We start from the raw sequence: 27,937 nt of genomic DNA, 5'->3' as shown, positions 1-27,937 counted from the left end.
TCTCGCTGGAAGTCGTGTTGCCCCTGTGTGAATGGACTGCTACTGCAGCCATCCATGCCATAAACATGGCGGCTGCCTTTCTTTCTCTTCAGAGTTCTGTTTGCTAAAATCCAATTGGTGAAATATGTAGTCTGACCTGGCTGCTATGGGATACTACATTTTCACATGGTGTTCTTCTAACGATATGAGGTTAATTATCTTTAATTTAAGTTGAAATCCAGGCAAACACCTATATACCCAGTTTAAAGCCTTATTCCAGATATTTTTTTTTTTTATAAAAATCATTGGCTGAAGTTCCAAATATTTCCTGTCCTGATAGGAAGTGAGGGGAATGTCCCAAATAAAGACACATACAGCAATAAAAACCTGATGGCGGCTCTTCCCCATCAAAAACAGCAGGATATCTTTGAGCCACACAGTGGCACTCCTACTTTACATCTCTAGGGTCATTGGTTCAAATCCTATGCACAAAAATTACAAACAGATCGAACCAGGAACTTTTGGATTGCACTATGGACACTTGTAAACCCTAATCATACAGCAATGGCACATCCTAAGCCCTTGTACACACGGTCGGAGCATCCATATGAATGTGTCCGATCGGAGCGGTTTGTCGGATATTCCGACTGTGTGTGGTATGCATCGGACTGTTTCCGTCGGAATATCCGTCGGACCAAATTTTCCAACTTGCTGGAAATATTTTCCGACAAACTGCTCCGATCGGACATACTCCGATCATGTGTAGAGAATTCCGATCGGACAAAGTGCCACGCATGCTCAGATCAAATTCCTACATCAAAGCTATTGGCTACTAGCCTGAACGAAGTCCCATCATAACGAAATTACGTCATCACGTTCTGAAAGATCGGATTTTCCGTCAACTTTGTCCGACCGTGTGTATGCAACAGTTGCGGACAAGATCCGTCGGGCAAAATCTGGCGGACAACATACAACGGATTTGGTTGTCAGAATGTTCCGACCGTGTGTACAAGGGCTAAGATATTCTATACATAAAACCAAAAGATGACTGAACTGCAGTTCGTGGATTTTTTGGGCACAACCAGACAAAGAAAAATACAAAACGTTATACTTAATACAATAAAAACTTAAAACCTAACATTAACTTAAAACCTTCAGGTGAAAAACACAGTAGCATTCTGCACCCTATGTGTTTGAGGGTGGTGGCTCAAATCCAATAATCTGTTGATTACAGACCAAAAAAAAAAAATAATGCAAATAGTGGAGGGCTCCACCAACCCTTGACATAAAGCTCAACATGTTTTGCGTGTTCCTCTTCTTCAGGAGCAGATATCCCAATATCCCAGGTGCAGTATATCTCACAAGAAACTGTAAACAAAAGGCCAAGGTCCATATAATATCAAACATCAGATAGATGTATAGTTTAATCTATACATAGGTATAGAAAGTTGTTGCCCTTGTGAAAGATCCATTTCCTTCATAGTAAGTGACAAAATACATCACAGCTCGCCCCCTGGGAGCCACAGGTAAATGTCAGGCAAATGGGGAAAGAGCAAAAAAGGGGGCTAAAAACTGTCCGCAAAAGACTTTATGAGCACTAGTGCCAATATAGAAGACCATCAAAGGAAAAGCTACAGACAGGCCATGGGTAGAGCTCAATTGTAAGGATCTCGGCTGGTTTAATTGGGCAGAACAGTCTCTCAATGAAGAGTAGAGGGCTAGATAGGAAGTTCAGTACTTTTGGAACTGCAAAAGATAGGAAGTCTCTCACTATAGAAATCCAGAGAATTGTCACTCACAACTGGATTCTCACAGCTACCTGATAGACCTCCTCTCACTAGGCCTAGCAGCCTATAGAGTGTTTGAGTAAAGCGAAGCCTCTGCCACAGACTTGCATATAGAAAACTTGAACAAAGTCTTTGCCACAGACTTGATGTAGAACAATTGTGAATAAAGTCTCTGCCACAGACTTCCATATAACAGAAGGATATAGATAAATTTAGAGAGCTATCATACGGTACCAGTATCTCGCAGCCGGTCTGGCGATACCGTATGAGTGTAGATTCGCTTGGTGTCTTTCAACTGAGCCTCCAGGCTCTTTCTGAGAAGCCAGCCTTATGCATGGCCTTCTCCCGAAGAGTCCTCTCCTGGTTGCTTCTCCAGTTGCTGGGCCTCTCTACAGATGAGACGGCACTGGACTACCTTTGAATCCTCCTTCAAGTTACTTTGCCTCGGGCTAGCCAGCCACGAGACTCGGAATTGGATGGATCCACACTCCAGGCCATGAAGGCCATGGGGGCTGGTCAGGAGGACCAGGACCAAACAGCCCCCTGGGAGCCACAGGTAAATGTCAGACAAATGGGGAAAGAGCAAAAAAGGGGGCTAAAAACTGTCTGCAAAAGACTTTATGAGCACTAGTGCCAATATAGAAGACCACCAAAGGCAAAGCTACAGACAGGCCATGGGTAGAGCTCAATTGTAAGGATCTCGATAGATCCTGAAAGGGGTCCCTTACCAAATCCTATGCACCACAATAACTGCGTAGAGACTGCATGTTTGTGTGTTGTTTACTACCACATGCTAAAGACATGCTAGTATGTTAATTGGCCCTAGTATGCATAAATGTAAAGAATGGACCTCAGATTGCAAGCTCTTGTGGGCAGAGGCTGATGTGAATCTACAATATGCAACGTCTGTAAAAGTGCTGTATAAATTGTGGGTGTTATATGAGCACCTATAATAATACTTTTTTTGGCATTGTGGTCTAAATGCATATATGTTTGTTTATTTTTCCTAGATAAAGGGTTTGTCTTTTGGCTTAGTCATTCTTGTGATTTACACAACTCTGCTACACTCTATGGTCGAGAAGATCACTCTGCTGCTTCAGCATCACTACTTCCTAGTTCAGCTTTAGGCCCTGTACTCCATAGTGCGATTTTGCCTACATCTGCTGACACACTGCAGTGCATGACTATAGAAATCATATTCTTCTCCTATGGTACCCATTCACATCAGTGCAGTGCCATTTTTTAAAAGGTGCAGGTGTTTAATTTGGTGGCACACAATGATTGATGATGACCTCAATGGAAGTGCATGAAAAACGCATCCATGTGCATTTTTGACACATTTTACAGTATGTGCTTTTTTTAAGGGTTTTGTACTTCTCCTACAAAAATAAAAGTGCACGAAGCATGGAAATGCATTAAAAACATGTAGGGAAGGGTCAAGCTCCCTTGTGCATGGCTAGCCTAGGTAGTGGGCTTGCTTTCCTTAATCTTCCCTGGGGCAGGGCCTCTATCCTTTCCTGGCCCCCTACCAGTATCCTCCGCGCAGAGGTGGTGGCCAAGGAATGAACCGCTCCACCCGTCTGGCTGAGCTTACTACCCCCCACTCCCAGGTGAACTCGATGGGTTCCACTCTCACTCTGGATCTGCTGCCCTGTCTTCACCCATCATAAATTCCTTTCACACCTCTCCAGGTATTGGTTGGGAGCCATATCGGCAAACAGATACGCACAGTGACCAGACTCCGCAACAGAAATTCTTTACTAGAGCATTGACTTGATGCTGCACAATCAATGTTAAGAAAATCACAGTTCAAAAAACAATGGCTGTTCAACAATTACAGTGAATCGCAAGGTAGCTGAGGCGTTTGGCTGGCACGGGGGAGATGGCTGCACCTGGGCCAAGGTCAACAGACCATTATACATGTACTTCCTATGTGTCCCCTGGGCACCCAGCAGTGCTAAGGAATGTCCCATGTAACAGATAAGCCACATATGACCTATCCCCTGCTCCAACGGGTCTCGCTGCCTCTTGGGGGTGAGACCTGTAGTCCTCCTCCTCCTCCTCCTTTTTCTTTTTCTTATTCCTTCTCTCTTCTTCTTCTTCCTTCATCTTCTTCTTCTTTCCTCTTCTTCTTCTTTCCTCTTCTTCTTTCTTCTTCCCTCTTCTTCTTTCTTCTTCCCTCTTCTTCTTTCTTCTTCCTTCTCTCTTCTTCTTCCTTCTCTCGCCTTCTTCCTTCTCTCGTCTTCTTCCTTCTCTCTTCTTCTTCATCTTTCTTCTTCTTCTTTCTTAATCTTATTCCTTCATCTTCTTCCGTCTTCTTTTTCTTATTCCTTCTCTCTTCTTCTTGTTTCTTTTTCTTTCTTCTTCTTTCTTCTTCTTTCTTCTTCTTTCTTCTTTCTTCTTCTTCTTCTTCTTCTTCTTCCTCTTCTTCATCTTCTTCTTCTTCCTTCTTCTTTCTTCTTTTCCCTTCTTCTTTCTTCTTCTTCATCTTCTTCTTTTTTCTTCTTCTTTCTTTTTCTTCTCTTCCTGTTCCAGTCCAAGACTGAAAAGCCCCTAGCCACCCTACTACCAATGTACTGAGGACTACCACTCCTCACCAGTAGTGGAGGGATATTCCTTAAAGGGGAACTCTTCCCAATTCCACCTGTTTACAAACATGCTGCAAAAACACAAGGTTATAAGGCAGCACTTGTGTGAACCTAGGCATACTTCCTCCTGACTCTCTTTCCTGCTCATTGAACAGAGAGGAGGAGGATGCTGATTCTGTGTCCAATGAGCATGCAGGAGGTGGGGAGGCGACACAGAAAGCCATTTATCTGAACCAGGAAATAAGTGTGTCATTTGCCTGAATAAACACGCAAGACTGGCTGAACTAGAATTAAATATGATTTGGCCAGTAAAACGGTTAACATGTAGGTTTTTAAACTATGTATTTATTACCTTGCCTGGAGTTCTGCTTTAATGTGCAGATCGTACATACATGATCAATAAAAAATAAATAAATAAAAATAATAATAAAAAAACAATAACACAAAACAAATCATGATCTGATTATAGCTGTCATTTTAGAATCTGTGTGGAAATGGAATACAAACATCTCATTAGCTGTTGTGCATTGTAACACATTTTTGCACATTTTATGCTATTATTCTGCGTGCAGACAGTTTTCATTAGCATTGTGAAGCTGACATGTCACTCTTTGTTAAACAGTAGCCAAAGCATAGTAGATATTGTAAATGCACCCAGTATTTCTTTGTACATGTTACACATATTTAGAAGGCGGAGGAGGGCACGGTGTCTCCTAGTATATGCTATTCTGTCAGTGCATCATATGGGAAGTGCAATGTTACACTTATCAAAGACATGACAGCAGCCTACAACAACATAAGCCTTTGTAGTATGACTAATTGACGTAGATGTTGTTGCTGAATACAAGCTAATGAGGGACTGAAGCAAAATAACATAAGCTGTCTATGTGTCTGTGCTTAGGCTCATTAATGTTTTTGTCAAAGATACACTCTGATAAAATGTTGACATTTCTAGTAGACATAAGGGACCCGGTATATACCCCGGCTTGGTTTTCTTTTTAACCTCCTGACAGCAATGCGCTTAGTGAAAACTCTGTGTTTTCAGAATATTTACGCCTCCTGTACACGGGCGTTAGAAAAAACGAGCTGCAAAGCCACTACCAACGCTAGGAAAATTCTGTAAAAACACACTTTTAGTAGATTTTTGCATTGGCGTTAATGTGTGTTTAGTTGCATTAGCTTTTCAGCACCGTTCTTCTGCCTCTATTCAAAATCTGTGGTTACCTTTGAAAGCCGTCTACTGATCCAACTTTTAGCCCATTGATTTGAATAAAAGTCATACTGATCCGACTTGTGGTGCATATTTTGAGAATCTTGAAGCGGAACCCTATGCCAATATACATTTTTAAAAACGGTGTGGCCCCCCAAGATTCATACCAGGCCCTTTGAGTCTGGTATGGATCTTGAAAGGGAACCCCATGCCAAAATGGAAAAAAACAAACTGTGTGGGGGTCCCCTTCCAAGAGAGACTACATCAGAACCTTCAGTCTGGTATGGATTTTGAGAGGAAACCCCACTCAAAAAATAAATAAAAATGGCGTGTCCCCCAATCCTTACCAGACCCTTATCCAAACATGCAGCCCGTTAGGTCAGGAAATCAAATTAGTGGGCTGAAAGTTGGATCAGTAGACAGCTTTCATAGGGAACCATTGATTTTAAATACAGTAGAGGCAGAGAAACACTGCTAAAAGCTAACGCGGCTAAACGTGCATTAACGCCAATGCAAAAAGCTACTAAAAGCGTCTTTTTACAGCTAGTGTTGGTAGTGGCTTTGAAGCTCGTTTTTTCTAACGCTGTTTACAAGAGGCCTTAGGCTATGTTCACACGTGTGGCTAAATTGCCATAATCTGAAAAGCAATCCATTTTGCGTGTAGTTGTGGCGCATCCCCATTTTCTTGAATGGGACACGTTTTTTTGCAACCGCAGTAGGTGAGCACCCCCATCCACTGCCTTTGTATCTTAAAGTGAAAGCCCAAGTCTAACTATTGCTTAAAGCTGAACCCCAGTTTTCGATATACTTTACATAGTTTGTGACGGCTTGGCCCAAACAAACTATGTCCCTCACTAACATGTGAGGTCGCTGGATGTGCGGTATAAACTGTATGTAGTGGAGGCTCCATACAGCATATTGCACTGTGTTCCAGGTTTGAACCGAAAGCCTCCTGTCTTATACCCATGACACAATTGAGCTTTGTCTGATTTGCTGAGTCAGAGAGAGCGGGCTGATGATGTCACAACCCCTGACTCATCCAGTCAGAGGAAGCTTTGTATTCATTTCTAGAATACGTTGCTTTCTGAGTTCTGGGTTGGAGCTGAGACTTGCTGTCTCATCCCCAAAAACACAGTAGAGTCTATCTGATTGGCGCTCAGACATTAGGAGAAAGCAATGTATTTTAGCAATGAATACAAAGCTTCCTCCGATTGAATGAGTCAAAGGTTGTGACATCATTACCCCCCCACCATCTGACTTAGCCAATCAGAGGAAGCTCTATTGTGCAATGGTTATGAGACAGGAGGCTTTCGTCTCGAACTTGGAACACAGTGTGGTATGTTGTATTTAGCTTCAGCTACATACAGTTTAAACAGCACATCCAGCGGCCTCACATGTTAGTGAGGGACATTGTTCGTTTGTGCCAAGCTGACCCACACTAACTCTGTAAAGTGTATCAAAAGCTGGAGTTCAGCTTTAAAATGTTCCCTGCTCCTACCTAGACTGCCTTATTTGTAATAAATGTAGAGAGCACTTGACAACGGCTGGGTTGTGGTTGCTTGCTCCTCTCCCCCGCAGCTCACTGACACAGGGGAGAGGCTGATCTGCGGTTAGTATTGGGGGTAATATATAGAAATCTGCAGAGGCTGATCTTTAATCAGTAGTAGGGATTTATAGGACTCTGCAGAGGTTGATCTGCAATCAGTAGAGGGAGTTTGTAGGAATCTGCAGTGGCTGACCAGGGATCAGTAGCAGTAGTGAGGGTGATGGCGAACCTGGCACCCCAGATGTTTTGGAACTACATTTCCCATGATGCTCAGTGTAGTTGAGCATCATGGGAAATGTAGTTCCAAAACATCTGGGGTGCCAATATTTGCCATCACTGGTATATATGAAAGGAGAAAGAAAAAGGTAGAACTCCTGGCACCATCACTGCATTAACTTTGGAAATGAATGTAGCTGTTTATTGCCCTGTAGTCAGGGCTGGCTTTCTTCATGCAACTAAAAAACATATCATACTTCAGAAAGTACAGCTCCAACCATCGACATTAGTGCTAAAGGTATGATAGACACCAGCTCTGGTGTCATGTCTATGTCCTGTCTATGCCTGGCCATTTAAAAAAAAAAAGCAACATATGTCAGGCAGAGTTTTATGAATGACAATGTGTAGACTAGGGGTCTCCAAACTTTCTAAGCAGTTTACTGTCCTTCAGACTTTAGGAGGGCCAGACTGTGGCCAGCGGGAGTAGAAAATGCCTCAGATTTAGTGGTCACTGGGGGTAAAATAATTACATAACACCTGTGGGCAGTGGGAGGTATTGGTATTAGTGGGAAGAATATCCCCATCATTGGTATAAGTGGGAGGTATAGTGCCCCATCATTGGTATTAGTGGGAAGAATAATCCCAATCATTGGTGTCAGTGGGGGGAATAGTGACCCATTGATGGTGTCAGTGGAAGAAATAGGGCTCCATCTGTGATGTCAGTTAAATGCATAGTTCTCTATCTGTTGGTGTAAGTCAGGGGTGTCCAAACTACGGCCCTCCAGCTGTTGCAGAACTACACATCCCATGAGGCATTGTAAAACTCTGACATTCAAAGACATGACTAGGCATGATGGGGATTGTAGTTCCTGAACAACTGGAGGGCCGTAGTTTGGACACCCCTGGTGTAAGTGAAAAGACTAGTGGCCCATTATTGGTGTCAATGGGAGTAATCATGTATTGTATCAGTGGGAAGAATAGTGCCCTAAGGGCCCGATAAAGGCAAGCAAAGGGCCACATCAGAGTTTGGAGACCACTGATGTAGACAATGGTGGAGGCATGGTATCAGTGCTAGGGTCTATCATAGCTGCAGTGCTGATGTAACCTCATGGCAGTAGCCATCATTATAGCCATCATTAGTAGCCATCATCATAGCTGCATGAAAAAAGCCTAATGCTTTCAGTTCTGACTTATTTTGCAGCACCAGCATCACAGCAGGTGACATCATTGTTGGTGACATCAAATACCCAGCTTGTGATGAGTGGTTGATAACGATTTTGTGGAATGAACATAGAGAGAGTAGTAGTATACAGGGAGATTCAGACAAAAATATCACCTTAAAGAAAAAATACCATTAGATTTTTATTTATAGATTTGGTCTCTATGGGACAAAGTATGTGTAGTCATGTGTCCTATTGTTCTAAGTGCTTTCTAACCCTAGTTATGGTACTTACCTGCCTCCCGCCCCTCCTACTGAGACAACAGGTTTGAAGGAGATATATCGGCGAACAGATACGCACAGAGGCCAGACTCCGCAACAGAACTTCTTTACTAGAGTATTGAATTGATGCTATACAGTCAATTTTAAGAAAATAACAGCTCAGAAAACAATGGCTGTTTAACAATTACAGTGAACAGCAAGGTAGTTGAGACGGTTGGCTGGCATGGGGGAAATGACTGCACCGGGGCCAAGGTCAACAGACCAATATACATGTACTTTCTCTCTGTCCCCTGGGGCACCCAGTAATGCTCAGGAATGTCCCATTTGAAGGAAACGGTTGTTAATAATCAACCTAATAAATGTGTTGTGAGATCAGCCGTGGCAGGAGAAGAGGGGGTAGGTGGGTGCTAATAACTAAGGGTAAAAACATGGGACAAAGGACTACATGTATTTTGCCCCATAGGGGACAGAACTAGAATAAAGATCTTCGTTAAGAGAAGAAGATGACGAATATGTGTAGGGTAATACATCAGAGCCTTGGGGTAGGCTAAACCATTTACTTGCACCCTTTGCAGTCTATGTCTACTGCTGATAGGTAGCGTAGAAGATGGTACAATGTCACCTCCATTACTGTCTTGTGGTTTTTCATATAAAATAAAGCCTTGTATGATAATATAAGGAAAGGCCGGCTGCTTGTAAGCAGAAGCAGCAGGCCCCATGCCCTTCTGTGTCTACTTTTCTCAACAACTGTCTATCCCGCTCACCTTTACTTTTCTGCTTCTGTGAATGAGAAACTGGGAAGTGAAAATTGTCATGGTGTGGTGTGAAATTACAAGCACCAGGTAATTACTTGAAATGTAAGATCAAGTGAACAGTTCTTCCTTTTCCAAGAACATTTCTGTGTACTCAAAACATAATCCAGGCGCTCTGTGAAGCAGGGGCCGCCAGTGGCAAAAATAGCTTTTTCCAACACCGATAAAGCCGTCTAATGAGTTTGCGCTGATTGTCTTGTTTTCTTTGGTTTTACAGGAAACTAAAATCAGCTGCGTCCGTTTGGCCTCCAAAGGTGAGACTTGTTTTTTTATATAAGCGGAGGGGATAGTGAAATGATAGCAACATTATTATATAATTCTAGCTTGGGTTTGGCCAGAGTAAAATTTAAAGGGGATGTATAGTCTTAACAATGATTGTTTTATATATATATATATATATATATATATATATATATATATATATATATATATATATATTTGTGTGAAGAGTTGTTGTAAACAAAGTAATCAATTAGCATAAATGTTTTAAAAAAGCTTGTTTTTTTAAAAAAAAAATTAAACGGATATTTACATAGGGCAGAATGATTCCTCATTTTATACTCAGACTCTGCTTCCCCCAATTTTACGCAATGGTTTTTTGTTCTTTTTCATAATACAAGTCTATGGGCCTGATTTGCTAGATTAACTAAGTGCATGATTTCATATCAGTGCCGTGTACATGATTAAAACCTATGACATAGACTATGGGCCATAGTTAAAAAAATTATTCTAAATATGACATCTTTTACATAGTTTGGTCCAGCTTGGACAAATGTAACTGTGCATATACTGTAGTATACATATGGGAAAAGGAGCCTCCAAACTTTCTAAACAAATGGCCAGTTACTGTCCTTCAGGCTTTAATGAGTGGTGGGCAGTGGGAGTAAACAATGCCCCATCCTTGGTTCTAGTTTGAGGAAAAATGTCCCATTGTTAGTATTTAAAGAGGAAGTAAACCCTGCTGGGTTTACTTCCTCTTTGTCTCCCTGCAAAGGTAAAGCATAATTGGCTACTATGCATCGCATAGTAGCCCATGTGTCACTTACCTGACACAGGAGCCAGCGATGTCACTGCTGTCCCATCTTCTTCCAGGTATCGCTGCTCCGGCCACTCACAGCGCCTGACCAGCGATGACATCACTCCCGCACATGCACACGGGAGCCACCACTAATGGCATATCGCCGTTAGCAGCGGCAAGCTGCTAACGGTGATAGTGCGCCTACCTGCCGCTGTCTACGGCGCATGCACCGTAGACAGCTGTGACTGTCTTTTAGTAAATATCTCCTAAACCGTGTAGGTTTAGGAGATATTTCTTGGACCTACAGGTAAGCCTTAATCTAGGCTTACCTGTAGGTCAAAGTGGTTTTTAAGGGTTTACCACCAATTTAAAGGAGGAGTAGTGCCCCATTATTGGTGTCTGTGGGAGGAATGGTGCCCCAAGGAACACATAAAGGAAAGCAAAGGACCACATCTGGCCCGGAGGATGCAGTTTGAAGACCACTGCCCTAGAAGCTGCCACTCACTGTAATAGCTTCTGTGTCCCATGCTGAGCTGATGCCCTGCAACATTGTGAACACAGCACGTCTGCTGGTTAGCATGGGTGCCAATCAGAGATTACCTTGCCTTTTCTCAATGAGTGCAAAGCTTTCTCTGATCGGAGGAGATGGGGTGGTGGAGTCATGCTGTCCACTTTGTTCAATCAGTGAATGCTTTGCATTCATTGAGAAATACAAAGCATTCTCTGGATGGTGTCTGTGCCAAGTGGGCAACCTGCTGTGTTCAAAATGCAACAGGGAAGCCACTCGGCATCAGACTTGCATTGAACATCAGGGTATGATCATCTAGAGAGGTTTTTGCTGAATCAGATCTATAGCTCTACAGTCAGCAAAGCTCATGCCACCCCAATGATTTTAGAGCACTGGCTCTGACTGAGCATGTTAGACCTCTGCACGTCTTCCACATAGATCAAAACTGATTTAAAACCAAAATTTCTGTTGGGCTTTAAATAACTTAATCCCAACTGACCTCCCTCCCTGTACTTACTATACCCCCTTTTACTTACTTAGATCACTGGGCACCCATTAAAGGAAGTGTGACCTATCTTGGGCTGGGCTACACTCAAGTCCTCTTATTAGCCGATAGTGCTGCATAGTAGTATACACATGGGCTATTCTCTAATGACCCTAATAGAAAAGCCATTGCCCCTTAAGAAGAAGCCTGTTATATAGAACATGACACTGCTACTTTCATGTTTTATGCAATTATTCCACTGAGTGCTGCAGACCTGAAGGGATGCTGAGGATACAGATAGGGGGATTTTTCAAAATATGGAGGAGCCATGCAGGGCAACCAATCAGCTTCTATCTTTCATTTTCACAGCCTAAACAAGCTGAAGATAGAAGATGATTGGTAGAGACAACATCAGTACTAGGGATTATTATGTGATTACAATGAAAGCAAAACCTGCCACTAACAACACATTTTGTAAGATTTTTGCAAATGCAAAGTCTGCCCTATCTAAATATCTACCAAAATGAAGCACTTAAAAATCTGAAATAACAAGCCTTGCTGAAAAAAAATCTTTGTAATTTAAATAGATGACCTGGAAAGATCTTTTTTTCCTCAACAAAGCTGAAGTTGCACTTTGAAAATTGATGTTGAAGATCGTATATGTGATATATGCCTAATAGAAGTTTCTTAACAATAAACAAACCAAAAGTGTTGGAAGACAGTAGTGACCTTTAACAGCCAATAAAGAGCTTAATGTCAGTTTTTTAAATCATCTCAAGATTGTGATTTATTCCATATAGGCCAGGCAGTTTTAAACCAAATGAAGTTGTTCTTTTCTGACAAAGAGGTTTTTTTAGTGAGTTGTGAGTCCAGGGAAATAGTGCAACCAGAAATGAATTTTTCTCAAGACACTCATTGACCGACGCCTAGGGTGGGTGCTGCCGTAATGCAATGAATGTACATTAATGTGCAGTAGGGATGAGCTTCGAGTTCGAGTCGAACTCATGTTCTACTCGAACATTGCCTGTTCGCCTGTTCAGCGAACAGTGAACAATTTGGGCTGTTGGCAGCAAATTCGAAAAGCCGGAACATCCTATACAAGTCTATGGGAGAAATCTAAAGTGCTAATTTTAAAGGGTAATATGCAGGTTACTGTCCTAAAAAGTGTTTGGGGACCCGGGTCCTGCCCCAGGGGACATGTATCAATGCAAAAAAAAGTTTTAAAAACGGACGTTTTTTCAGGAGCAGTGATTTTAATAATGATTAAAGTGAAACAATAAAAGTGTAATATTCCTTTAAATTTCGTAGCTGGGGGGTATCTATAGTATGCCTGTGAAGGGGCGCATGTTTCTGCTGCTTAGAACTGTCGCTGCACAAAGTGTCATTTGTGCAGGAAAAAAAGTCTTTTAAAATCACTTGCGGCTATTGTCGGGTCCCGTAATACAGAGAACACTCAATGAGTGTTCTCTGTATTAGCCGACAATTCATTCATTCATTGATTAAAAAAAAAAAAAAAAAAAAAAAGCGTGGGGGTTCCCCTAAATTCAATTACCAGGCCCTTCAGGTCTGACATGGATATTAAGGGGAACCCCGTGTCAAATTAAAAAAAAAAATTGACGTGGGGGTCCCCCTAAATATCCATAACCAGACCCTTCAGGTCTGATATGGATATTAAGGGGAACCCCGCATCAAATTAAAAAAAAATTGACGTGGGGGTCCCCCTAAAAATCCATATCAGACCCTTTATCCGAGCACGCAACCTGGCAGGCCGCAGGAAAAGAGGGGGGGCCAGAGAGCGGCCCCCCTCCCTCCTGAACCGTACCAGGCCACATACCCTCAACATTGGGAGGATGCTTTGGGGGTCTGTGACCCCTCAAAGCACCTTGTCCCCATGTTGATGAAGACAAGGGCCTCACCCTCACAACCCTGGCCATTGGTTGTGAGGGTCTGCGGGCGGGGGGCTTATCAGAATCTGGAAGCCCCCTTTAACAAGGGGACCCCCAGATCCCGGCCCCCCCCTGTTTGAAATAGTAAGGGGGTACAAAAGTACCCCTACCATTTCACAAAGAAAGTGTCAAAATGGTTAAATAAGACAAACACACTTTTGAAAAATTCCTTTATTAAAAATAAAAAAAATAAAAAAAAGATTCCAGCGTTGCTAATCCACTCTTGCTATCCAGCGACGGGTCTCCGGGGTCCAGCGATGGATGATCATATCCAGCGACGGGGGATCTCTCAGTCCAGCGCTGTCCATACATCCTTCTTCTGTCTCCACTGCGGAGACACTGCAGAGAGCCCAGCGCTGACGTTTCTTATATTAGGAGGGCGGGGCCACCCGTCACCTGACCCCGCCCCCTCTGACGCTGGTGAAGGGAGCCAGGGGTTCCCCAGTGACGTATGGGTGACCCCGCCCCCTCTGATGTAACGGAAACCTGCGTTACATCAGAGGGGGCGGGGTCACCCACACGTCACTGGGGAACCCCTGGCTTCCCTCTCCAGCGTCAGAGGGGCGGGGTCAGGTGACGGATGGCCCCGCCCTCCTAATATAAGAAACGTCAGCGCTGGGCTCTCTGCAGTGTCTCCGGAGTGGAGACAGAAGACGGATGTATGGACAGCGCTGGACTGAGAGATCCCCCGTCGCTGGATATGATCATTCATCGCTGGACCCCGGAGACCCGTCGCTGGATAGCAAGAGTGGATTAGCAACGCTGGAATCTTTTTTTTATTTTTTTTATTTTTAATAAAGGAATTTTTCAAAAGTGTGTTTGTCTTATTTAACCATTTTGACACTTTCTTTGTGAAATGGTAGGGGTACTTTTGTACCCCCTTACCATTTCAAACAGGGGGGGGGCCGGGATCTGGGGGTCCCCTTGTTAAAGGGGGCTTCCAGATTCTGATAAGCCCCCCGCCCGCAGACCCTCACAACCAACGGCCAGGGTTGTGAGGATGAGGCCCTTGTCTTCATCAACATGGGGACAAGGTGCTTTGAGGGGTCACAGACCCCCAAAGCATCCTCCCAATGTTGAGGGTATGTGGCCTGGTACGGTTCAGGAGGGAGAGGGGGCCGCTCTCTCGTCCCCCCCTCTTTTCCTGCGGCCTGCCAGGTTGCGTGCTCGGATAAAGGGTCTGATATGGATTTTTAGGGGGACCCCCACGTCAATTTTTTTTTAATTTGATGCGGGGTTCCCCTTAATATCCATATCAGACCTGAAGGGTCTGGTTATGGATATTTAGGGGGACCCCCACGTCAATTTTTTTTTTTAATTTGACACGGGGTTCCCCTTAATATCCATGTCAGACCTGAAGGGCCTGGTAATTGAATTTAGGGGAACCCCCACGCTTTTTTTTTAAATTTTATCAATGAATGAATGAATTGTCGGCTAATACAGAGAACACTCATTGAGTGTTCTCTGTATTACGGGACCCGACAATAGCCGCAAGTGATTTTAAAAGACTTTTTTTCCTGCACAAATGACACTTTTTGCAGGGACAGTTCTAAGCAGCAGAAACATGCGCCCCTTCACAGGCATACTATAGATACCCCCCAGCTACGAAATTTAAAGGAATATTACACTTTTATTGTTTCACTTTAATCATTATTAAAATCACTGCTCCCGAAAAAACGGCCGTTTTTAAAACTTTTTTTTGCATTGATCCATGTCCCCTGGGGCAGGACCCGGGTCCCCAAACACTTTTTAGGACAGTAACCTGCATATTACCCTTTACATTTAGCACTTTAGATTGTGAACGTTCGAGTCCCATAGACTTTAATAGGGTTCTAACGTTCACACGAAGTTTAGGTCTGTTCGCAGGTTCTGGTGCGAACCGAACAGGGGGGTGTTCGGCTCATCCCTAATGTGCAGCACACCACTTTAATGTAAACCTGGCCCTATGGCTTTATTTTAGCAAGGGAACAGTAGCGGGAATGTTGAGAGGAGTCAGAAGACTCTTTATCGTTCAGGAAACATGAAATCATCTCTCCTTTTTTGCTTGGTTGCCAACCTTAGAGATACCAGGGCCCAGTAAATTATTTCAAAACCCACAGTTCACATTTCACATCGACTTTATTTAATAATGTAATCTGCCCTGTCACTGTGTTTTATAAAAAAAAATGAAGCTATATACCTGATTTCAGATCGCTGATCGGCGCTCACATGATCAGCTGGTTCTCTCCTCTCTTGGCCTGACAGCTGCAGTGGGTGGGACCAAAAGTTTCCCCCACTGACGTCAGTCAAGAGGGGAGAGGTGGTCCAGTCACATGAGCGTCAATAGGCGCTCTGAAATCAGGTATATAGCTGCATTTTTTTTTAAACGCAGACGCAGGGTAGATTACATTATTAAACAGAGAGGATGGCGTGAATTGAGAACTGTCTAGCAGCGGGGGGGGGGGGGGGTAGAGCTGACAGACAGGGAGGGGAGCGGGGGAGAGAGGACAGGAGAGCTGCGGATGACGGAGGCACGTAAAATGACCACGATGCCAGGGTTCAGCAGCCATGATAAACCTTGGTCAGTTTACAGGGGGGAGGGCAAAACCAGGCAGGATCAGCCAGGTATTTCAGGTGACACAGGGGGCCAAATTACAAAGCACAAGCACTGTGCTGTATAACATGCTTTAAAGGAGCAGGATCCAATGTTTCTTTAGGTAACAAACGCTTTAGGTTTTTAGTAGGAGGAGAAGATGCCCTGATGTTGGTATAAGTAAGAAGGAAAAATATAGGGGGCTTTGAAGTGTGCTAGGAACTCTGAATAAAGCTTGAGTGTTGGAAGGCTTTGGATAGGGCTGTGTGTGACTGTAGGAGGATGGGGGTTCTAGAGGTTGTTAGGGGACTCTGCAGCAGACTTGGTGGCCCTGTGATGGATGAGTGTTCTGGAAAGAGGGTAACTGTGCAGGGCAGAGTCTCTGAAGGGGGTTGGAGTCTCTCCAGGGGGCACGAAAATTTGCAGGAGCACTGTGGGAAGCTGGAAGGCACTTCGGGGGATAAGGACACTGTAGGAAACTGTGGGGGGCTGGAGGCTCTGTAGCAGGCTGGGGGTGCTGTGGGAGGCTGGACAGCACTGTAGGGGATTGGAGAGACTTTGGAGGCTCTCAGGGAGCTTGGGGGCATTGCAAGGGGTTAAAGGGCACTGCATGCTCCTGTGGGATATTCTGGGCACTATGGGATGTTGGTGGTCACTGTGGGAGGTTAGGGGATCTACATCTGGCTTAAGGTTCTCAGGGAACTTGGGGACACAGTATGGGGCTGAATGCAGCAGATATACCAACTCTCCCTTTGCCAGGTTACTTCAGATCTTCTGTCAGTATGTGCACCCTTATTGGAAAAAATCCTTTCTCTCCATCACATGATCATAGAGGGGAAGTATGTAATTTCACTCCCTGTTAGCCTGCTGTCTGCAGTTACTCTGCATCAAGTGAAACATTCATTCAATGCCTGGTGCTGAAACACACACTTTCTAGAATAGGGTGCCCGCTGCCACTCTGAAACCTTGGCAATAGGGAGGGGACACTGTAACTGTCCTCCTTGTCTGAACAGGGGAGTTGGCAGTGCTTAAGGACCAATGGTCTGCCCTGTTGAAAAGTAGTTCCACATATAAAAATTAATTGCTGCAGCCTCCAATAGCACAATCTAGCATTAGGTTTTACTGAAATAATGACGCAAGCATCAGATTCATTACTCAGGTGGGAGTATGACATCATGGTGTCTAAAATCAGTTCTGAAATGAACAAGGGGTTCTGCTTTCATTGAACGAGCAGTAGCTTTCTGATTGTGGGGTATCTTGCCTTAACCTTTTTTTTAATGCTCATATTAGCCCCCGGCCTTCCTAAAAGTATCGTCCAACTATGAGGGATTCTGTTAAATGTCCATCAATAGGTCATTGTTTCCCCCTTAAATTCTTACTATGTTTTCCTCTCCCGCATGCCTGCCAATGGGATCATTCCCTTTTGCTTCTTAGCGGTTACCACCGACTATCTTCCCATCACCCGCAACCCCCCAAGCCAGCTATTCACAGGTGACTATGCGTCCTTCTGTGACCACTATTACTATTCCTAATTGGCCCACATGGACCATGCAACCATTTGGGGTTCCCATTTGTATTTGCGAATGAACCACTTTAACCTCTTCGCTGCCAGAGACAGTTTTGAATACCTACAAGGACATTTAAGGCATTTTTTTAAAAGTAAACTAAGGCATGACCTCCCCTTTCTTTTTTTTAAAGGGGCCTCCACACAGAATACCAACACGGTGGAGCCGGAGAAGCCAGCTGACAGTACCGTGCAGACTGCCGGGGTGATTGCAGGGATGCTGATGTTCATAATTATACTGCTTGGAGCCATGATGACCATCAAAAGAAGGTTAGCATGTGATTCATAGGTGGACTTTTATTTAGATTGTGGTGAATCTCTGGCAGAGAAGAGGTTACAACTCATATACGGGGAGGTCAAAAAGTTCATAGAGTGACATAGAATTAAACAAAACAAACTATATGAGCCTGTTTTTTTCACCATGGTCACCTTGGACTTGATTGCATTTGTCACAGATGCCATCAATGTTCTCAGGTACAGGTTCCATTTGTAAAGAAATTTCCTCTCGGTTCTTGAAATATGTGCTGACCGAAAAAAATCAGTTCATTGTCAACAGAAAATTTATTTTTCATAAAGCCTCTGTCGGATGTTTCAGCAAAGTCATATCTGCTGCATTGGCCCAAATGTTTGGTGGAAAGGTTCCATCACATTTCCTTATATTGCATCATTTATACTGTATACTGGGTACCCATTGTACCATCATAAAATTAATTCTCACAGAAGCTTATAACCTAGACAGTGTCCATTAGCCATGACATTTGGAGACAACCTGATGATAAATGTGGACCCATAAAATATGAGGCAAAGGTTACAAGTTGCTACAAATGATTCTATGAACTTAATGATCACTCTTCATCATTCAATCAAGTTCTCAAAAATCCAACTCCCCTTTCTGATATATTTGACATTCAAACCTTTGAGAGAAATCAAATGAACTTTGTAAAGTGGAACTACAGTCAAAAGTTTATTTTTTTTAGTTTTGGATAGAGTGGTGAAGGATTTGATCCTAAGTTACTGGATCACTGCTTGTGTTTTAATCTCACTTTAGCCTCAGTGACACCCAGGGCATTGTTCAAAAGGGATGGGCGAATGGTTCGGCCCGAGCATAAGTTAGGCGAAACATTCATTGTTCGGGCGTTTGGCGAACAACCGAACAAATGGGTCCTTCGACCGCTTGTTCACCCCCCGAACTGACCCCAATGCATTGCGACGCTGAACAGTGCATTGCAAGCCCTGATTGGCTGAAGCAGTGAAAGCTTCAGCCAATCAGGGCACAGAGCACTGTCATTGTCATGATTGGACACTGTCATCATGACTTTATCCAATCATGGCTTATTCTCGCCCCACAGTTTAAAACTATTCTTTCAATGGCAGCCATTTTCAGTGTGATTTCGGCATGGAGAGAGATAGAATAGGGCTCTGTTCAGTGCTATTAGTTAGTGTGCTATACTGTGCTATTTTGCTTCAGTTGTCAGTGTAGAATATTAACTTAGTGTCAGTGTAGAGATAGTGTGAGTGTAGTGTGGAGGAACATCATTCAGCTTTGCATAGTGTGCAACTAGAGTAGGGACAGCTTACATAGTTTCAGTGTAGTGAGACCGTGTCAGTAATCTTGACATTAGTGTATAACTAGAGTAGGGACAGTTCAGATAGCGTCAGTGTAGTGATGGTAGAACACCATCTATTTGATTGCATTAAACTGCCAGTTTAACACCATTTACTTCTGTGTGCGTTACTGCCAGTTTAACGCCATATAGTTTTGTGTGTGTTACAGCCAGTTTAACGTTGTACAGTTCTGTATGCGTAACTGCCAGTTTAACGCCATATTGTTTTCGTGTGCGTTACTGCCAATCATTTGGTGTGCGTTACTGGCATTTTAAGGCCATATCGTTGTGTGTGAGTTATTGCCAGTTTAACGCCATATAGTTTGGTGTGCGCTACTGCCACTTTAATGCCATATAGATCTGTGCATCACTGTACGTTTGGCGCATTATATTGCAGTATATTATAGTGTATCTGTGGAGTGTGTCTGTGTAGTGTGAGTACTCAAATTAAAGTGCACCAAACAGCTCTTTACACTGATTAAAGTGCATCTATGTAGAGATTTCAACTTCTTCTTTACATTTGCTTATAAGCACTGCCCCCTCCCTCCCAATAATGTCTGGGAGGACAACAAGGAGAGGCAGATGGTCCCTTGACACTGTAAGGGGGCCAACAACAAATGTGTTCACAGGCAAAGGTGGACGTGGTGGTCAGTCCTCGGCATGGCATCATTCCCTCAGTTTATTGAGTTTGCCTGTGCTATCCAGCCACAGCATGCAGAGGAGGTGGTGGACTGACTTACTAAACATTCCTCATCCTCCTCATCCTCTGTCACGCAGAGACAAGTGTGCAGTCCCCTGCAGTTGCCAGATTGGATAAACCTGCCTCCTTGTCCACATCTATTCCTGCCATAGCCCCAACATAAGTTATTTAGCCACAGCATCAGCCACTTGCACCTTGATGATGTCCAGCCATTACTGGATTCAGATGTTGGTTCTGAGGTTAAGGATGACAGGAAAACAATCTTGGAGAGAAGGAGGAATACTGGTAGACAAATTGGCATTAGTGTTCCCCAAGCCGCAGTGTATTCCCAAGTTATCTCCAGTGGTAATGATGAAGATGGAGGAGATGGAGATGATGATGATGATGAGGTCACTGATGCAACTTGGGTGCCAGATAGAGCATAGGAGGAATCTGAAGGTGAGGCGGCACAACCCCAAGAAGGCCGACATCAAGAGAGTGTAGAGAGCGGCCACCCTATTCCATCACATTCTGCAGCTGTTATCTCCTGGCCCACTCCCCAAATCTCAGCTGTCTGGGACTTTTTCAGCACATCTGCAGCAGATCGCACTGTTGCTATCTGCAAACTGTGCCTCAGGCATATCAAACGTGGCAAAAACACCAACCATTTGGGTACCACATGCTTAACAAGGCATTCAACGTCCAACCACTCAGCCTAGTGGCAAGAGAACCTAAAAGCCAAACAAAAGGAGCACAGATCTGTCCCTCCAGCTCCTCCTTACCCACTTCAGTCTGCCCCCTGCAATACTGAGTCATTACCTTTCAGTAGCCTCCACTGACAGGGATGATGGTATAGCACAGGGTATCCCACGTCCCAGCAGTACATCTGCCAGCAGCACACCATCATGTAGACTGTAGCCAGCAAATTTCTCTGCCCCATTTGCTGCAGCGGAAAAAAAGTCAGTTGGGCAAGGCAGTCAGTCGTAAAATCCACCTTACTGCTGACACGTGGTCCAGCAAGCATGGGAAGGGACGATAAGTTCACAGCACACTGGGTAACGCTGCTTGCAACTTGCAACTTGGATGCAGGACAGGGCTCGGTGCTGAAGCTTGTTGTGCCCCCACGTCTCCATACAGCTGGCGGTGATGATGCCAGACCTGCGAGCTCTACCCCCTTCTCCTCCTCATCCTCCTCTGCCACCTCGCCTGTCACCAGAGGTGGATTGTCACTTGCCACCGTTGCCTGCTACCAGATGTGGATTGTTACTTGCCACTGTCACCTGCCATAACATGTGGATTGTTACTTGCCACTGTCACCTGCCACCAGATGTGGATTGTCACTTGCCACTGTCGCCTGCCACCATTTGTGGATTATCACTTGCCACCAGATGTGGATTATCACCTGCCACGCCGCCTGCCACCAGATGTGGATGATCGCTTGCCATGTCACCTGCCACTGTTTGCAGACTGACACTTACCATGCCAGCCATTGCCACCAAATGTGCATTGTCACTGCATTGGTGGGAGGCCGGCAGCGCTGGTCCATTTAGCACAGAGGCATGTGCAGTTGTCATTTCTGAGGGCAGGAGTGTGATGGGAAGGGCAGTGAGAGATGATTTCATTTCGCTGCTCCCCACTGCACCTCAATCATTGAAGAGGCCCGGCTCTGAGTGTGGAAGAACAGTGAAGTGATGCAGGGCAGGCAGAGAGAGATGATGTAGTTTCTCTCATCCTCCTGCCCGGCTCTCTCATGCAGCCCACCCGCTCACCGCACTGGTGGCCCGGCTGCAGAGAGGCCACGGCCCGCTGGTTAGGCAGGGACCCCTGCGGTAAGAGACTTGGGGCTATAGGCCCCAGATTAGGGCTATAGCCTTAATAGCCACCCCCTTGCGACGCCACTGTCTACACATATGTGTTATGTGGGTGGCAACTAGATAACAAAAATCTGGATTCTTAGACCTTTTGTTTGGGACTTTCATTATACTTTGTACATATGGATCCTCAACTCTGGGTTCCTTTTTACAGGGTGTCCCATTGTGTGGAGAGAACTTTGCCCTGTTATGATCTGATTTTTTTATTTTTCTCATACTGTCACCTGCCATTTTCCATTGGACTGTAAAAAAGATACAGTCCTGGGGGAGGACACGCAAAGTTCACAGCAATGCGCTGGATAAAGCGGAAAAATCTTGATTAAAAATCTTAATTTTCTCTTTTCTATCCAAACCAAATAAAAAAAATCATTTCTATAGTATATATTACCAATATCAGCCTATATATTGCATTTTTTTTGCTTGATAGGCTCTCAAAGTATCCATTATTTCCAATTGTTCTTGCTTGTTGCTTGAGCATACATAATGTTCGTGTTACAGAATTGCTCTGAGCGCTGTTTGGAAAACATTCTATAGACACAGTTTTCTCTATATCTATTAAAGCAACCAAATTTAAGCAACTCCTGTTGGATATGGTGGATACTTTAAAGTAAACCCGTCATAAGAAAAACATGGATGCTGAAATAAGTGTGCACAGCCTATTGCATTAGGGTGTGCACCCCAAAGCTCAAACACACGTCTTTCTCTGCAGCCTCAGCTGAACAGGGCAGTGAATGAATGAGAAGTGCTCTGTGCTGATCAGCTTCCTATTCATTCACAAACTGAAGCATAGTGAAGTGTTTACTATGCTGCAGTTATGAATGAACACAGTGCGTGAGTGTGTTCAATTAGAAAGGAAGGCGCTGTAAATTACAAATTTAGGGGGAATCTGCACTGCATGTAGTAATTAGGGTGTGAAAAGGCACACCTGGCACTCCCCCTGCGCACGCCTATGGAGGCTGACCTGTATCCAAACATGCATGCTTGCTAGCTGATGCACCAGCTCTATTCCTTTGTGAGTTACTGACTTAAAACAAATTAGAAAAGTCAAAGAAAAGTCAGAAGTCTTTATCTGCAGATGTTCCAGCTCAGTGATTCAAAGCAGAAGGGTCAGCATGACATCCATACTATTAGCACTTTCATAAGGAGGAGTCAGGCTCTATGCTTTTCATGAAAAGTTTCCTTTGGGCTCGTTCTGGTGTTCAGTGTGCATGCTCTTTTCCAATGTGTTCCTAGTGGGTTTTTGGCATTTTTAAAAATGTTATTTTTTGATTCTGAAGTGCAATAACCTGTATTTATGATGAATTCATGTGCGCAAAAAAAGGCACCACAGTGGTGTAAACTATGCTCATTTAAATACATTCATTTTTTTGCACGTGTACTGCCCTTAAAAATGCATCCGACTGCATATATTACACACGGTCGGACATTCTGACCACAAAATCCATCTGATTTTTTCCGACGGATTTTGGCAGAAACTTGTGTTGCGTACACACGGTCGGACAAATTATCGTAAAATCCAATCGTTCTGAATGCGGTGACATTCGTTGCATACGACAGGACTATGTAGAGGCCAGTAGCCAATAGCTTTCGTCTCGTAGTTTATTCTGAACATGCGTAGCACTTTGTCCATCAGAATTCTCTACAAACGATCGGAAAAAGTCCGATTGGATTTTGTTGTCGGAAAATTTTAGATCCAGCTCTCAAACTTTTTCCGTCTGAATTTCCAATGGAAAAAGTCCGATAGAGCCCACACACAATCGGATTTTCCGACAAAATAATACGATCGGACCTGGAATTTCTGACTGTGTGTACAGGTCATTGCAAAGCTGATTTCCCGTCCATGCCTTAAAATGTCATATATATTCAGAAAGGTGGGGTAATGCTTTAAAGGATCAATAAACCTAAAAACAAATTAGAATGAAAACAGTAGTAATATCTGCAGAAATATATGTAAAATATTTCATAGCTTACCAGAACATGTGGTATTTAACAAAATTGATATATGGAGGGGGCACTTCAGAGGCATTTTACCGGCCCCTGCCCAGGCTTTAATGGCTAAAAAGAAAAACGTTAACACTATGTTAAATACGTCAAGTTCTGTTAGGTTATACAGATGTATACAATTCTGAATGTTTTGTTTAACCTGTTTTGCTTCTAGAACTTCAATATGGTATTTTCTGGGGCCTCCTTCACATGAGCATTTAGGCCCGTAGACGGTGAATGGGTCATGTTTTTATGGCGGTTTGAGTCACAGTTGCCATGTGCAGGCAGCCTATGTAAGTGTACGGGGCCCCACTGGCTATATGAACACAGCCGCACATCCTAAAAGCATACTGTCTGGGTTCGGGGGCCACTCACCCGGACCCCCACACCTGTCATTGGAAAGAGTGATTGTTTCCATGTAGCCTCTGCAAAGGTTTGCCAACTCATACCTCTAAAACCGAACACATAATAATTACACAGGATCTGTGGCTGATTAATGTGGTAATTAAACTCACTTGGTGCTTTATCTGCATTAAATTAGCAAATTTTCGAGAAAAGGAGGACCAAACATGGGCCTAGATCGGACTTTAGAGGCACAATGAATGAGAGTACATAAAAAAATATATTTTATTGATAACAATTACTCATAAATAGAGCAAGTATCGAAAGAAAAAAAAACAAAAACAATTAGCACACAATTAACATGAATGTATGGCGTAAAAGAAATGTTGACACCATGTAGACAACAGCTCACATATCTGTTACACCATAAATTCATGTTAATTGTGTGTTAATTGTTTGTGTTATTTTTTTAAATTCTTTTGCTACTTGCTCTAATAATGATTGTTATCAATAAAATATATATTTTTTATATTTATCGGCGTATAACACACACTTTTTTCCCCTGGAAATAGGGGGGAAATTGCAGGTGCGTGTTATACGCCGACAGCGTACCTCGGAGGGGAAGGAGGGGGACAAGTGCCGCTTGAAATCACCACTCGGCTCTAACACGGCTCTCACTCGGCTCGCACGTCACACACACAGCACCCCCCTCACCACCGGCATTGGACCAGTGTTCTGTCTATCACAGGAGCTGGTCCAATGCCGATGGCAGAGGCAGGATTGTGTATGTGACTGCCGACTGAGAGCCAAGTAAACAGGAGATGACGGCTCAGTGATTTCCTGCGAGGAGAGATGGTGAGCTGCATTGATGGGGGAGATGGGTGCAGACCAGGCTGCAGATGGGCACAGATCAGGCTGCACTGAAGCTGCAGATGGGCACAGATTGTGTATATGACTGCCGAATGAGAGACGAGTAAACAGGAGATGGCGGCTCTGTGATTTCCTGCAAGGAGAGATGGTGAGCTGCATTGATGGGGGAGATGGGAGCAGACCAGCCTGCAGATGGGCACAGATCAGGCTGCACTGAAGCTGCAGATGGGCACAGATTGTGTATGTGACTGCCGACTGAGATTTGAGTAAACAGGAGATGGCGGCTCGGTGATTTCCTGCAAGGAGAGATGGTGAGCTGCATTGATGGGGGCGATAGGCGCAGATGGGCACAGATCAGGCTGCAGATGGGCACAGATCAGGCTGCACTGAAGCTGCAGATGGGCACACATTGTGTATGTGACTGCCGAATGAGATTTGAGTAAACAGGAGATGACAGCTCGGTGATTTCCTGCAAGGAGAGATGGTAAGCTGCATTGATGGGGGAGATGGGCACAGATTAGGCTGCACTGAAGCTGCAGATGGGCACAGATTAGGCTGCATAGAGGCTGCAGATGGGCACTAATCAGGCTGCATTGCATTGCATTGGGGTGCGTGTTATATGCCTGCGCGTGTTATATGCTGATAAATACGGTACTTTCGTCCATTTTGCCTCTAAAGTCCGATCTAGGACCGTCCTTTTCTCTAAAATGTACCCCTTAATACGGATGTGGCTTTAGGAGTGGTTTTCTATTTCTTATGCATTCAATTAGCCTCAGAACCTGTGTAATTCATATGTGTTCGGGTTTAAAGGGATGAGGTGGCAACCCTACCGCTGCATCTCCATACACTAATATGGACTGCCTGCATGTGGCACCTGGCGGCTTAAGCCACATAAACACAAGACCCTTTCATGGTTTACGGGCCTCAGCCATGTCAATGCGGCCTAAAGATTAGCAGTTTTCTCAACTGTCTTTGATCCATTTTATCCTTTTCTGTATCCACCTTGTTTGTGTTTTTGCTTTACTGTTTATGTTGTAAGGTCTACCTTCTGTCTTCTCACTTTATGTGAATTCGTCCCCAACATGTCTTGCGATGTGATAACAGTTGTATGTTTATGTTACCGGTATGAACACACAAGCCACACAAGTTAAAAATCTGCTATGTTTATGTGTAATCTATATGTAGAATATCACCCAAAGCGTAAGAGTTCTCACCTCTCTATATTGCTATAGAAATAACGCAAGAAGGTTTTGTAGATTTCGCAGTATATAAGCCAAAGATTTTTTGAGATATTAGACTGGGAGACATGCTGCACATGGAATCTGCCTACATTTTACATAGGACACACATGTTTACATCAGCCTTATAGTTGGAGGGCCTATCAAAATCAATTTAAATGAACACTAAACTCTGGTTTAAAAACATAATTCTATTCAAGTATGTATTAGTAACCTACTCCAAATCTCCAAATTCTTTTTTTTTTTCACTGCTGTGATCCAACATCCTGTTATGCCCTGTACACACATTCCGACTACAAAATCCATTGGTTTATTTCCAATGGATTTTGGCCCAAACTTGTCTTGCATACACACGTCGCACAAAGTTGTCGGAAAATCCAATCGTTCAGAACGCGGTGATGTAGAACACGTATGACGGGACTATAAACAGGGCAGTAGCATAATTTATTCTGTACATGTGTGGCGTCTGAACTTTGTCCGTCGGAATTGTCTACACATGATCAGAATTTAAGCTATCAGATTTTGTTGTAAATTTTAGATCCTGCTCTCAAACTTTGTGTGTCAGAAATTCCGACGGAAATAGCCGGTTGGAGCGCACACACGATCGGATTTTTCCGACAACAAGATCCGATCGCACACATTTTCCGTTGCAAAGTCCGACTGTGTGTACAGGGCATTAGAAGGTGGATGTGTTCATGACTATAGTATAACAGATGCTACGTACCCATTGCTTTACCTGGCCAACCCAACTCCGTAACCTCTTACCCTTTTCCCATTAAAGGAGACCACACCATTTTTCCAATGGATTTTGGCCCAAACTTGTCTTGCATACATACGGTTGCACAAAGTTGTTGGAAAATCCAATCGTTCAAAGCGCGGTGATGTAGAACACGTACAACGGGACTATAAAGAGGGCAGTAGCCAATAGCTTTCATCTCATAATTTATTCTGTACATGTGTGGCGTCTGAACTTTGTCCGTCGGAATTGTCTACACATGATCAGAATTTAAGCTATCAGATTTTGTTGTAAATTTTAGATCCTGCTCTCAAACTTTGTGTGTCAGATATTCTGACGGAAATAGTCGGTTGGAGCGCACACACAATCAGATTTTCCGACAACAAGATCGGGTCGCACACATTTTCCGTTGGAAAGTCCGACCGTGTGTACAGGGCATTAGAAGGTGGATGTGTTCATGACTATAGTATAACAGATGCTACATACCCATTGCTTTACTCGGCCAACCCAACTCCATAACCTCTTAGGCCGCGTACACACGCGCGGACTGTTGGCCCAACTTTGTCCGTCCAACAGTTTGAGCGAACAGTCCGCTCAAACTTAGCATGGACGGACATGGCCACACACGACGAACGAACAGTTTGCTGAAACCGTGCGCGATGACGTGAACGGCACGTACGACGGGACGCAAAATACGACGTCCTATACACTGCATTATAACTTTCGGCTTGAAAATCCTTTCTGAGCATGCGCGGAACTTAGTTTGACGAACAAGCCTACACACGGGCGGACTGTTCGTTGAAACAAGGTTTCAGCGGACAGTTTTTCGGAATTTCCGTAAAACCTTGTCCGTCCAACTGTCCGCTGAAACTGTCCGCTGAAAGCCCACACACGAGCGGACTGTCCGCCCAAACACTGTTCAGCGGACAAGGTTGGGCCAACA

The 27,937-nt window shown here is 44.0% G+C and overlaps 1 protein-coding gene across 13 annotated transcripts in view; it reads left to right on the top strand.

Annotated features, from left to right (window-relative positions):
- The window catches only part of PTPRT (protein tyrosine phosphatase receptor type T), a 654,130-nt gene that overhangs the window by 453,878 nt on the left and 172,315 nt on the right, over nucleotides 1-27,937 (top strand). For 7 of the 13 annotated variants that reach the window (XM_077459099.1, XM_077459105.1, XM_077459107.1 and 4 more), the window contains 3 exons: nucleotides 9,797-9,833; nucleotides 17,542-17,598; nucleotides 17,806-17,941. In XM_077459099.1, the coding sequence (XP_077315225.1) occupies nucleotides 9,797-9,833; nucleotides 17,542-17,598; nucleotides 17,806-17,941 (230 nt within the window). The remainder of the gene's footprint in view (nucleotides 1-9,796; nucleotides 9,834-17,541; nucleotides 17,599-17,805; nucleotides 17,942-27,937) is intronic. The other 6 variants (XM_077459104.1, XM_077459102.1, XM_077459106.1 and 3 more) reach the window with 1 other exon arrangement.

Source organism: Lithobates pipiens, unplaced genomic scaffold (genome assembly GCF_037356315.1).
Source record: "Lithobates pipiens isolate NorthernLeopardFrog02 unplaced genomic scaffold, aLitPip1_a1.2 Scaffold_28, whole genome shotgun sequence".
NCBI classification, from domain to species: domain Eukaryota; kingdom Metazoa; phylum Chordata; class Amphibia; order Anura; family Ranidae; genus Lithobates; species Lithobates pipiens.
This window is presented reverse-complemented; position numbering and strand designations above follow the sequence as displayed.